This window comes from Moschus berezovskii, chromosome 2 (assembly GCF_049115385.1).
Source record: "Moschus berezovskii isolate FMDL1 chromosome 2, NW_MosBer_1.0, whole genome shotgun sequence".
Taxonomy (NCBI): Eukaryota; Metazoa; Chordata; class Mammalia; order Artiodactyla; family Moschidae; genus Moschus; species Moschus berezovskii.
In genome coordinates this window covers 51,142,695-51,156,389 of record NC_142461.1, presented here as the reverse complement: position 1 = coordinate 51,156,389, position 13,695 = coordinate 51,142,695, and the positions used below count along the sequence as shown (strand labels likewise).

The following is a 13,695-nucleotide window of genomic DNA, read 5'->3' as shown; positions in this document are numbered from 1 at the left end:
AGTTTGTTATCTAAGATTGGAGGTACTTGGTGTGTATTGCTCACTGCTGTATCCTAGACTCATGCATAGCACAGAGTAGACACTCAACAAATAAGTTGAGGAATAAATGAACGAATATAATTATATTATCATTCATTAGTATTAGTGATAAGAATATATTTTTAAAATAGCAACTATTTATTGAGGGCACTGTGTTGAGTGCTAATCTTTGCAAACATCCTTTTTATAGACAAAATACAAATCAAGCAATGATAATGAATTCATCCAAGATCACTTAGTAAGTGACAAAGTCAGGATTTGAAACTCAGAATCTGTGACCACTAGTATCTATGCTTTTAGGCAATGTCTTAAAAATCTTTCCCAGTAATTCCATTTAACTGACTTTCAAAATACTTTTGTGCCTACATGTAACGGGTCAGAGAGCTGAATAACAAATAGTGAATCAGAAACCTAAGATGGAAAGCCTTTAGTCTAATCTAACTTCAGAAGCAACAGGTAATTTCACGGAGCACTTTCTGTGTGTCAGGCAGGACTGAACATACAGCACCTTATTTGCTAGGACAACCCATGGCTTGGATGTTTCTGTTACTCCCATTGTTACTGACAAGAACACAGAAGGCACAGATGTTACTCAACGCTCTCATGGTCACACAGCCTTCCATGGTGGAGCTGGAATTCTCAGTGATAGCACAGAGCCTGAGCGGCGGGCTTCTTGTGAGCATCTACAGAAAGCGTGCAACAGGGCCATAAGGTATACATTTATCTTTTTTATTATAGGGAGTTTCAAACTTATACAAGGACGAGAGGATAGTATCATGAATTCCCAGATATCCATCATCTAGTTTCAGCGATCATCAACTCATGCCATCAGTTTAAGCCAGCTTGGGTGCACCTATCCTCCTATAAAGGTGGAGCATCTACATTAGAGATAAGTCAATCTATCTCACTTGACCCCTGGGCTTGAGTCTGTCGCTTATTTGAACTTGAATTTGTGTAACACCTCTTCTCATTTTAAATTGTAATGGTAGTGACTCAGTTTATGTAGAAATCCTGACTTTACATCAAAGGGAGATGAGTCCACATAGATAATAGCAGGTTCCAGATGACTATGATGACAAAGATAGTAAACATTTATACTTTCTGTTATTTGACTTTAGGAAAGTAGAATTGGAAACTTATAAACTGTAGGCCTATCTACAAAGCACGATGGCTAACATATTTAGATTAATCAAGAGAAAACTCAGGGCAAAAAGACATGTATGCAGGAAGGAAGCTCATGTGGAGGGATCAGCACTGTTCAGAACTGCAGAGTTACATCTCAGGGCACTTAAGTACTCACCTAAGAACTTAACTCCTGTAAAAGACCCCTGAAGTTTCTCCTTTTCATTCTCACAACAAATAAATCCATTTACATGTGTTAAATTTACTACTGCCATTTCATTCTTTAGATATTTCCAAGTATATTTCATTTCCACATTAGATCATGCTTATTTTATTTGCTGTCTCACAAGATTCTGCGTATTCAGTTCATGGATTGCCAGTGAATACAAAGAATGTTCTTGCTTTACCATAGCAACTTGAAGTTTACTTTGAAGTATAAAACTTTCTAGTCCTCTGACTCAAGGTGGTCTAAAGGTGGTCATATAGTTAATGTTATAACAGGGCTGGAACCTAAGTCATCTGATGGTCTTTACTTTCAGGCTTCCCTGATGGCTCAGCGGGTAAAGAGTCTACCAACAATGCAGGAGCTGCAGGAGATGTGGGTTCGATCCCTGGGTTGGGAATATCCCCTGGAGTAAGAAATGGCAAGCCATTCCAGTATTCTTTCTTGGCAAATTCCATGAATAGAGGAGCCTGGCAGGTTATAGTCCATGGTGTCGCAAAGAGTTGGGCACAACTGAACACAGGAGCACAGCATAAAGAGGCTTAACATCAAAATAAGATAGAGTGAAACCTGCTGAAGGAAAGCTTCAGAATTCCAGTCCATGTTTTCTTCTGTATCAGGCACTTGAAAATTCAAAGAGAGGATGGTTGAAAGGCCAGATTTATGAATAGAATTCCCCTTGTCTCTTCATTTAGTCAAACCTACATCTGGATGGCATCACCAACTCGATGGACATGAGTTTTAGTGAACTCTGGGAGTTGGTGATGGACAGGGAGACCTGGCATGCTGTGGTTCATGGGGTCGCAAAGAGTTGGACACGACTGAGCGACTGAACTGAACTGAACATCTCTTGAATTTTAGTATGCAAAAGCATTACTATACAGAGTTGAAGACATAAAACTATGTATACTAAACATCCAGGGCAATTTAAGAGAAATAATAAAGGTAAACTTGATAATACAAGAATTTTCACTTACCTTCACACTTGAGAGCTTAACACTAGAAACAAACTACCATGTAATATGGAACTCTATTCTATGGCTAAATGCATGACTCTATCTTTAGGTAGTTATGTGGTTCTTAAAGTCTATAAAAAAGAATACAATAAAACTTCAAGTTCTCTGAAAGAGGTTCAAGTAGTCAGGAAAGAAGATCTTTCTCATGTCGGCAGTGCATGATGAACCAAGCTCGTACTATTCCCACCCTAAATCAGGTGTTCAGTGGGTACTTCCACAAATAATTTCTTAAATAACTCAAGGAAGAAGTAATCACGCAAAAGAACAAATATGTTGGTTCAAAATGCATGTAGTGTTTTGGCTTTCAATAGATAACCCAGTTTAAGCCTTCACTAGAGGTAGCAAACATTTCAATTTTTTTTACAAAAGACTTTAAAATATCTCATTAAGTAACTTAAATATTAAACATGATTAATTTCTTTAAATGTTTTAGATTGGAACTGAGGGCAGCAGGAGAAAGAATCTGGAATCTCAGCAGAATCCATGAAACAACCGGTCCATCTGGAAAACTCGACAGCTGGAGCCTTTCATTTGCATAGCCTTGTTTCTCAATTTAATTTTTTTCAAGTGGATGAAATGCTTATGAAATTCACTGGGCGGATAACCCTGGAGACTTGAATCATTCAGCCAGGAAACAGTAACTCAAGGCAGGTCAGGTTTCTTGGGGGCAGTCAAGGTCTGGGGGCATCTGGTTCTCTTTCATTGTACACTCGTCCATGGAAGAAATAATGTGTCTTGAGTTTTAATCAAGTTAATTGCTACAGAAGGTCCTAGGGAGGGTGATGGGCATACTTGTGGGGTTCTTGGAGCAAATACTAATTTCTTTAAAAAGTGTTAGCATTTACAGGGAAAAATATAAAACCGTTTTAGAATTAACCCGCTGCTATAACCCCATCAAAGTCATCATTACCATGGTTGTCTTATTTCTGCTTTGTTCCCTGACAATTTAAACTCAACACAGAAGCTAGAGTGATCCTTTTAAGATAAAAACCATATCACATCATCTGTCTCTTCAAAATCCTCCAAATGTTTCATACTGTGTCAGAAATAAAGTCAAAGTTCCCATTGGAGTCTGAGGCCCTACCCTGCCTCCGTGCCACACTCCCCGACCCGCTGACAATATGTGTACCTCATCTCTCCCACCCTCCCCTCATCACTCTGCTTCAGCCACGGTGGCCCTGCTGTTCTGGGAGCACGCCAAGATGCTCATACCAGGGACTTTGCGCTTCTGCCCAGAACACTCTTCGGTCAGAGACCAAATGGGTAGCTTATCGAGTTGCTGTTCAAACAGGAGATTCTATGCTGTGAGAAACATCACCCTGTCTGCCACCTTGATGCTACCTCACTGCTCCTGTTTGTAGCATGAGCAGCACGCACTTCTGACCATCTGCTATGTTGTCTATTTACTTGCCTACTATCTTTCCTAGACTGGACACCCTACAAAAACAGTGGTTGGGTTTTGTTTACTGCTATCTCTGCAGCTTCTGAAACCGTGCTTGGCACATGCACAGTCAGTGCATGTCAAAGGAAAGAATGATGCTGATGTTACTAAGAGCAGAGATGAAGCCTCAGCTGATTCCACATAAGCCCCAGGTGCTGTTCTAACCGCTTTACATGCATTACGTGTCATCCCCACTACGGCCCTATGACAGAGATACTGCGATTCTCCCCATATAATGGGTGGGGAAACTGAGTACACAGGAGGTTAGTTTTTGCCCAAGATCATAGAACAAATTAACAAGCTGGAAAGGGTTTGGGGACTGTTAATTAACTCACTCCTTTTTAATTTACAGATGGGAAAACCATGTCCAGGTGAGATGCTAATGAGAAGACTGCTGGCTGGGACCCCCTCTTTCCAGGGGGTGCTTACTAGACCCCTGCCAGCTGGAGAACTACCCAAGCCCATCTCTCTCCAGTGATACCATACCACCCTGTCTTTTTATGACTAGAAACCCATCATACTTAGCTGAACACCTAGTATCCAGCAAGCACTCAATAATTTTTAAAAGAAAAAAGAAAAAGAATGAGAGATTATAAAATTTTTGGAAGCTAAGAAGGTCTCTTCTCAGATTACCAGCGGTCTTAGCAATGCAATCAACCACACTGTCAAAGGACATGAGAATTCTGAGATAACCTTTCTGATAGGCGTCTCTTAGGGCAGCTAGAGCTTCTGTGAATGCCCAGCCTTGGGCAAACTTCCCCAGGCCCAGCAGATGGCTGGGCAGAGGTTCTAGGGTCAACCTTTAGAGCAACCTGCTTTATTTTTTGTTAAGTCACTCAGTCGTTTCCAACTCTTTGCAACCCTGTGGACTGCAGCACACCAGGCTTCCCTGTGCATCACCAACTCCCAGAGTTGCTCAAACTCATGTCCATCGAGCCAGTGATGCCATCCAACCATCTCATCCTCTGTCGTCCCCTTCTCCCCCTGCCTTCAATCTTTCCCAGCATCAGGGTCTTTTCCAGTGAGTCAGTTCTTTGCATCAGGTGGCCAAAGCATTGGAGCTTCAGCATCAGTCTTTCCAGTGAATATTCAGGACTGATTTCCTTTAGGATTGACTGGTTTGATCTCTTTGCAGTCCAAGGGACTCTCAAGAGTCTTCTCCAACACCATAGTTCAAAAGCATCAGTTCTTTGGTGCTCAACCTTCTTTATGGTCCAACTCTCACATCCATACACGATACGGGGAAAACCATAGCTTTGACTAGATGGACCTTTGTTGGCAGAGTAATGGCTCTGCTTTTTAACATGCTTTCCAGTTTGGTCATAACTTTTCTTCCCAGGAGCAAGCATCTTTTAATTTCACGGCTGCAGTCACCATCTGCAGTGATTGTACTAAGAGACAATTGGTATGAAATTTTATACATATAAATATCCACCCACCTTTTCTACTCTAAGCCCATGTCCAGAAGAAAGACTCATGGACATGTTAGCCTGCTTTCACAGGACTCGGCGTGTGCATATTTATCACTGTGCATACAGTGGTTATGTCGGTAGATGTGGCAGAGGGTGGTGAGTGAGATGCTGGCAGATGGGCTGGTGAGTACCTGAGGAGACTAGCAAGGAGAGAAAGGCTCCATGGAGTGTGATCAGTACATCCCAATCCTCATGGGATGGCCTCATCCCTTCCTACCTACATTCCTACCTGCCTCAGTTCATCCCAGTCCTCATCCCTTCCTACTCTGCCTGAATTCCTATGTATGTCCATCAATAAAATACTCCTCTCAGCTCTCCAAAATCTCCATCTCAATTTTGCATCAGAATGAAACTGAAAAAGTGCTTATGTGTGCGTGGTACTGAGTGTAATGTCGTAACTGTTAAACATACAGACCCAGCATCCTACTCTTCCCAGTATCCAGTCTCTAGCTGCATCCAAACATCTTTATGGCCCTGTACTGAGGTCTCACAACTCATCAGTGCCTTGTGCAGGTGAGCTGGCTGTTGTCAGTCCGGGAGGTTTCTAGGGAACAGCTGTCGATTAGCAAGACCTTCACAGACATAGAGTGGTGGTGAACTTCTCAGCTCTGTCACCCCCAGGGAGAGTTTGGTGATTCTCACTCTGAGCTACTGCATTTCCTTTCAATGACGGGATGTGGAGAGGAAGCTTTACTGGTGACAGAATAACTTCTGCTCACCTCCCTAGTGGCTCAGATGGTGAACAATCTGCTTGCTGTGTCGGAGACCAGAGTTTGATTCCTCGGTCAGAAAGATCTCCTGGAGAAGGAAATGGCTACCCACTTCAGTATTCTTGCCTGGAGAACTCCATGGACAGAGGAGCCTGGTGGATTACAGTCCATGGGGTCCCAAAGAGTGGGACACGACTTAACATCTAACACTTTCACTCTCACCTCCCTCCCAAATCTCACCAGATACAAGAAGCAGGGTATGATTCTTCCTATGACCTTGATTTCAAGCCTCAGCAGAAGCTGCAGAGTTGCTTTCATGCATATTTTCATCTTGCTCTCATAAGTTTATGTTTAAATATCTCACAAGTTTTTAACTATGGTATTCAATTATCTACAGTTCAATGCTTGTTGTCTATATTTACATCTCTAAAATAAAAATAAAACATTTCCTCGGTTAGTAATTATTATTACTAGATAATAATTTTAAAGACTGCTAAAATTTGTAACAATCATTATTAAGAGTACTGTGATTGGGCTCCACGCACATTGTCTCTTTTCCTTTGTTCTCGTTCTACAGATGGGGAAATCAAGGCTCAGACAAGGTGAGTGATATGAAAGTCACCAGTGGGTGAAACTGGGATTGGAATTGGAGACACACTCTGTCTCTGCTGCCTGAGGCTTTACCGATGTATTGTTTTCATTATGAGTTATTACTGCATTGTTATGCTTTCCTTTTAAGAGCAGCCTAGTTTTGGGAACACAGGGTTCTTTTGTAACAAGGTGAAGCTACCCACAGCATCTCACTTACAGCTAAATGGAGCGGACTCTTGGTAGCACCAGAATCTGACTCTTCGAAAACACTGTTGGTTCTTTCCAAAAGCTGTGGAGAGGAAAAGAAAACAACAGTATGTGAATAGAATCTGCAGAAGGAATCCTACTTTATGGATACTAATGTTGACATAAATGAGAAAGGAGGCTTCAGAAACTTAAGAAATCATGCAACTTATCAGAAATACAAGAAATCAGATATAGCATATCTAAAACAAATATGCTAACTGAATATTTCAACTTCTATGTCATCTTAGCATTTGTTATTTTTTAAAAAAGCAGCTTTCATACTTGAAAAATTGCTCAGCTTCACCAGTCTAGAAAAATAATTCTTGTTAAATCTACTTCCCACCCAGTAGTTAGTCATAATCAAAAAATGACAATACCCAGGGTCTATTCCACTATCAAACACATATTTACTGGAGATACTGTTGAAAAAGACTTATGAAACTGTTATTTTCATGAAGCTTACATTCTAGAGAGAGAACACAAACAAACATACACATAAGAAAATAATCTGGTAGTGAAATATGCTTATACTGAAAATAAAGTAGGGTGATGTGAAATGGAGTGACTGGGAAACTTTTTACAGCTGACGGCCAGGGGAGGCTTATCCAAGGAGGTAACAGTTAAAGTGGGACTTCAGTAACAGGAAGAATTGTGGCTGGAGAGCATTCTGGGAGGAGGGAGGGATTAATGCAAATATATCAAGTGGGGATGAACAGAGAGAGCTCAAGGAATGGAAAGAATAGCGGGATGAGGGCATGATGTTGGTGAGGGTATCAGTAAAAGACATTTTCATTGACTCTTGTTGGAAGAACAAATTGTTAAAACCTTTCTGGGCAAGTTTGTGCATACCTTTGACATCAGGAATTAATTCCTACTAAATAATTAGACAAGCACACAATGACACATGTATAAAGAAACGTATTCATTTAAAAAATGTGCCCAGACACGGCTCCAGGCAGTGAAGACTCAATAGTATATTTAGAGATCCATTTTCTCAAGGGGGTGGGGTGTCAGGCAAAAAATGAAAGAAATTATGTAATTATTTAGAAAGCCATAGGTACTGTGAAGAAAAAACAGAGAAGAGTTTGGAAGGCTGGGAGAAAGGTCAGTTTGCAACTTTAAATATGAGATCAGGAAAGGTCTTACTGAGCAGGTGATGGTTAAACAAAGTGTGGAGGTGGTAAGAGAGCCATGTGGTATCTAGGGGAAGTGCATTCCAAGCAGAGGGGTAAACAATTGCCTAGTCCTTTAGGGGCAGAGATGCTTACGATCATTAATGAGACGGGGAACAAGGATGAGGATAACAGGAAAGGAAATGAGAGAGACAGAGGGCAGGAGCCTCTGGGCTGCTGTAAAAAGGAGCCTTTGGGCTGCTGTAAAAAGTTTGGGACTTTTATCGTGAATGAGATAGAATTTCACTGGTGTACTCTGAGGAGAGGGGTGACTTGTTCTAACTTTTAGACTCTAGGGAGGGCACAGACACCACTGATGGGTTGGGGAAAAAGTCCAAGAAAGAAAGAGCACTGGCTTGGAGCAGTGGGGTGGAGAAAAGTGTTGGATTGTAGATATTTTGGGAGACAGAATCAACAGGATTTGCTGATGGATTGAATGTGAATGCAAGAGAGAGAAAGAAAGGATGACGCTCAGGAATTTGATCCATGAACTGAAATGGAGAAGTGAGTCGAATATACATAATGGGAAAAAGCAGAAGTTCAACTTTGGAAATGTTATGTTTGAGATGTTTTTAAAGCTTATAAACACACATGCTGATCAAGCAGCCGTTGGATACATGGGTGTGGACTTCATGATATTTAAAGCCATAAGAATGGGTGGGATGAGCCAGGGAGTTAAGCAGAAAAGAGAGACTGAATTTTGGGGCACTCAGCACTGAGTTACAGAGATGAGGAGGAACCAGCAAGGAGACTCAGAATGAGAAGGTGAGACAGAAAGAACATCAGGAGAGCATGACGTTCTGGAAACCAAGTGAAGAAAGAGTTTTAATGAGAGAATGCATAGCCATGTCAAAAGTCCTGACAGATCAAGTAAAATGGGGCCTGAGAATTGCCCACTGTGTGTAGGAAAACAGAGGCTATTAGTGACTCTGCGAAAAGCAGTTTATCAAGACACTGTTTATATGGGAAAAAAAGAGTAATGGCAATAATGATGGATTGAGTAAGTTGCAATGGTATATATCACCACTTCTGATAAACCATCCCTCTTTATGTTGCCATCTAGTCCTTCTTTGTCTAGTGATGCATCCAGAAGACAAAACCCCGACACCCGGAGCCTCGACGAGTGTGAATACGGCAATACTCAATGTCTGCTCCAGCCTCCTGACTGATGGGCTTGGGCTGCCTTATACTGCAGGGACTGGAAAGCTCAAAACTACATTCTCTAGACTTCCTTGAACTAGGATTCCAGGCATGACTTAGGTTCTGCCAATTAGATGCACTCATTTGAAATGTTAGAGACAGAATTGAGTAAAGGACATCTTCGATTTCTGATGCTAAGCAGAGTCGTGGGGACTTTAGTGTGTCTTTCAGCTTCCTGTGTACAGGCTTAGTGAGGGTAGAGAAGCAAGACACAGGGATCCAGGCAGCCATTTGCAACAGTGTGGATCGAGCAGAGGCTGTGTGGCTCTAGGGCCAATAGTGGTGACAGTGACAAGTTGGTTCCTGTGTGTCAGCTGGGGTGATGTGTCCATGGAGCAGCCATTCCACAGCTGCTTTCTGACTCCCTATCTCTCTGGTCATGAGGAGGGGGCAGAAGCCCTGACAATCCAAGTTCATCAGTTCAGGTTTATTTCTGGAGGATCAGCCTAGGGTCCCCTCTCCTAGACGTCCCAACAATATTATAAACACCTGTTTTTTAAAATATCAAATTTAAAATTTTTCTGTTTTTCTGCTTAAAACAGCTAGCATGGCTTAAAAGTTTCCTTCAAATGAACCTGGCTGATTCAAAAAGTAATACAGATTTAAGTTTTCTTAATGAGGGATGGAGAAGGGGAAAATACACCACTCAGTACACTAGAAAGCGAAACTTCCTAACATGCTCTTTATTCAATTTTCTCCTGTAAAAGAGAAACCTGTCAAGTGGAAAAACATATTTTAAAGCCATATGTGTGGAAAGATACCATTTTCATTTCAAGAACTGTATTGATATGTCTACATATCCAGAAAAAAAATGTGAGAAACATATACCCTAAAATGTTTAATACAGTAGCCTAAAAGTGGGAGTATAGATGCTTTTTATTTTCTTCTTCATCTTTTCTGTTTTTTTTTTTTTTTTTTGGTAAATGTATATTGGTTTTGTAATAAAAACACTAAAGCTATTTATGTTTGGAATAAAAGTGATGAACATTTCTTTTCATTTACTAGAATGATGTCCACAGACCCCTAGGTAGGTCCATCCTAGACCTGGCCTAGTTCTAGTTCTGTGGCTCTTTCTAGTTCTATTTCTGTGGCTAGAACTTCTTTCTAGCCAATGCATGTGAAAAAAAAAAAAGAGGTTGCATTCTCTGGCAGATCAAATATCAATGTAAAATTGATCATCTAAAAGCACACAATTTCAAATTTCCAAGCAAAATAATACAAATAATGATATCAGAAGCATGAGGCATTATATGTTTGTTTTTATTAGTGTGAGAATAGAATTTGGAACTGAAGCAATCTATGACACATTAGAATAATGAGGGTAAATTTCATTTTAACTTCAAAGCAAATAACTTTAAAAACCAATCTGCTGTACAAAGTTGAAATAAAAGCAGCCTCAACTGCTTGAAAAGGCTAGAAAACAGCTGTTCTTTGCTTTGTTTTGCAACATTATCACCTGCAAGACTTCCTGGAATTGACAGTGTGTACCAACTCCAAATCCTGTCCTAGAATGAACTTTTAATCAAAGGAACACAGAATCATTTCCACTATTATTACAAACACGATGAACAGAAGCAAGAAGACAATATACTGTTTATAGTCACAAAGCAGCCATATTCCCAGAAGATTTACTGTGGAAGACCATTTTTCTACATGTGTACCTTGATCATCCTAATAGCATGGGATGCTTTACTTCAGTCATTTGCATAATGTCATCTATATGGGGGACCCTGGGTTAGGAAACAGATTCAACTGTGCAGCGAGTAGATGTGGTCACTGACCTGGCTGGGAGAGCTTTGAAGCTAGTGGGGAATCCACAGAAGTTAACAGGAAGTGAAAACTGTGAGGCAAGAGCTAGGATGCAAGATGCTATGGGAATATGAAGGAAGAGGTACCTGACATAACCTTGGGGGGGTCAAAGAAGACTCCTCTGTAAAGGAAACTTTACCCTGAGACCAGGATGGTAGGAGTCTGCCAGGCAAAGACAGAAGGGACTATGCAGGCAGAAGAATGAGCTTGTGAGAACAGTGAGTACAACACCAAAAGCTTTAAGTTCAATAAGACTAGATAACATGTAGGAGTGAAGAAACAGTGAGGAGCAATGAGGTTGTAAATGTAAGCAGACAACAGATTGGGTACAGGGTGATCACATCATTACTGTCCAATCCAGGCCATTTTTCAGGTTGAAATTGGGCTGGGATAATAGCTGTAAGGGCTTTCCTGGTGGCTCAGATGGTAAAATATCTGCCTGCAATGCAGGAGACCTGGGTTCGATCCCTGGATCAGGAAGATCCCCCGGAGGAGGAAAATGGCAACCCACTCCAGTATTCTTGCCTGGGAAATCCCATGGACAGAGGAGCCTGGTGGGCATGGCTCCATGGGATCACAAAGAGTTGGACAAGACTGAGCAATTAACACTTCCACTGTAAACAGCTGTAAAGCAGAGCATCAAATCAGGATAATTCCTGAGACTCACTGAAGTGCTTTTAGCAGGGAAGAAGCATGACCATGATCAGATGCTTGGGTTTCGTGAAAACTCTAACTGCAGTGTGGCAGATGAACTGCAGTGGTGCTTGGGGCGGGTGAGGACTGCAACTCTAGGAGCAGGGAGATCAGTTAGGATAGTTCAACTATGGGATTGATAAACTGTGAATTAAGTTGCTGAGAACTGATGGTGGCCTGTACTGCAGAAGAGGCAGAGGAAATGGAAGGAAGTGGGGATATTCAGGACTTTTATTCACTCCCTTATTCAGTCATCCAATAATTGCTTAATGCGTGCTGTGCCAGATACTGAGATTTCCAGTTCTCAAAAGATTCCTACCCCAATGAACCTTAGAGTACAAAAGGCGTAATGGGCACCATTCATTGACTGAAAAACGGAGGAAGGGGAAAGAACAGAGTCAAGAACGACATTCAGTTTTCTTGCTTTGATAACAGGGTGAATGGTGATGCCTTCTTTAAGACAAGAAACAAAGAGAAGGCACAAGATCAGGGGAAGGAAAATGCATTGAGTTTTAGTTTGAAGTGCTTCTGGGACATTCAAGGCTAGATGTCCACTGGACAGATGGATATAATGTTTGAAGCTTAGAAGAGAGATCTGGGCAGGAGTAATGGATTCGGCAATCATCAGCAATGGCTGAGATAGGACGTCTTCACTGTGGATGAGACTGCCTGGGAGAAAGTGTAGTGAGAGAGGACCTAAGCCTCAGGAACCTCAGTTATTTAGGGTCTGGAAGAGAGTCTGTAAAGGGGGCCGTGAGAAGAGGGGGCTTCAGAGAGGTAGGAGGAAAACCTGGAGAATGAGGAGATGATGATGTTGATGGTGGCGACGACAACGGTGGTGGAGGCCATGATTACCATGATATGAAGGCGGTGGTGGTGATCAATGATACTGTCATCTCACTGATGACAACCAAAAGTTATTAAGCATTTACTATGAGTTAAACATTCCACAGATCACCTCAACCCATCCTCAGAAATCCATTAAGTAACTTGCTCAAGTTTGCACAGCCTGGAAAATACAGATCATGGAATTGAACCCAGGTCTAACTCAAAAACCCATGTCATTTATCCCACAAAACACCTTCCTATCAACTGATAAGCTGAGACTTTTCCAATATTTCAAAGGAAAAAAAAAATAGGGATGGGCGTAGGAGAGAGTTTTTTAATGTGCATTTTTTTTAAGTATGTGAGTCTTTTTATGTCTCTAACTTCAACAATTGCCTTTGATCTTTGAGATTTTCCTCTTTGTTTCCTAAGTGGTGGTAGGTAGTCATCTTAGTAACACAGCAGTCAAAGGGAACCTTAACTGGAATCTAGCTCCTCTAAGATGCCTCTTTCTTTGGTGATTCTTCTTTGTTTAGTTAAGAAGGCAATGTGAAAAAGTAGGGAGAAAAGAAATTTGCAAGTCATTCAAAAGTGACGTTTATGATTAGACTTCTCTTTCTAATTTAAAATTGATTCTAAACATCAAGTCCAAAGGATGAGGCAGATAACACAGCACTGCTCAGAGACTTGACTCTGCATAAATGTCTCAGGGGAGGAACATGGGGCCCAAGAGAGACAGAGAGCTCCCAGCATGACTCATTACACAAACTCGTGCTTAAGCCTGTAGTATGCAGTATTACTGGAAAATAACATTGCTCTACGGAGATCACCCTCAACCTACCTTGTCAAAATCCGAAATAGAATGGTTCTTTTGAAACAGTTGTAGCTAGGAATACATGCCGAAGAAGCAGCATCATAAAAAGCAATGAGTTCCGCACATAAAGCTTGTAGTTATAAATCAAATAATATAAATTTACATGTATAGTACCAAGCAAACAAGTTATAACTTTCTTTCTTTTAAGACCAATTCCACTTAAAATATCCTCTGGCTTATCATCAACATTTACACAATCCATGCATTCACATCTTGGTTTCCCTGTTGAATTACACTCATAAATCCAACATACACTTGTAGT

At 41.1% G+C, this 13,695-nt stretch overlaps 1 protein-coding gene across 3 annotated transcripts in view; it reads right to left on the bottom strand.

Annotated features, from left to right (window-relative positions):
- ANKRD44 (ankyrin repeat domain 44) overlaps positions 1-13,695 on the bottom strand; it is a 320,963-nt gene that overhangs the window by 28,975 nt on the left and 278,293 nt on the right. For all 3 annotated transcript variants that reach the window (XM_055398457.2, XM_055398458.2, XM_088828639.1), the window contains exon 17: positions 6,832-6,903. In XM_055398457.2, the coding sequence (XP_055254432.1) occupies positions 6,832-6,903 (72 nt within the window). The remainder of the gene's footprint in view (positions 1-6,831; positions 6,904-13,695) is intronic.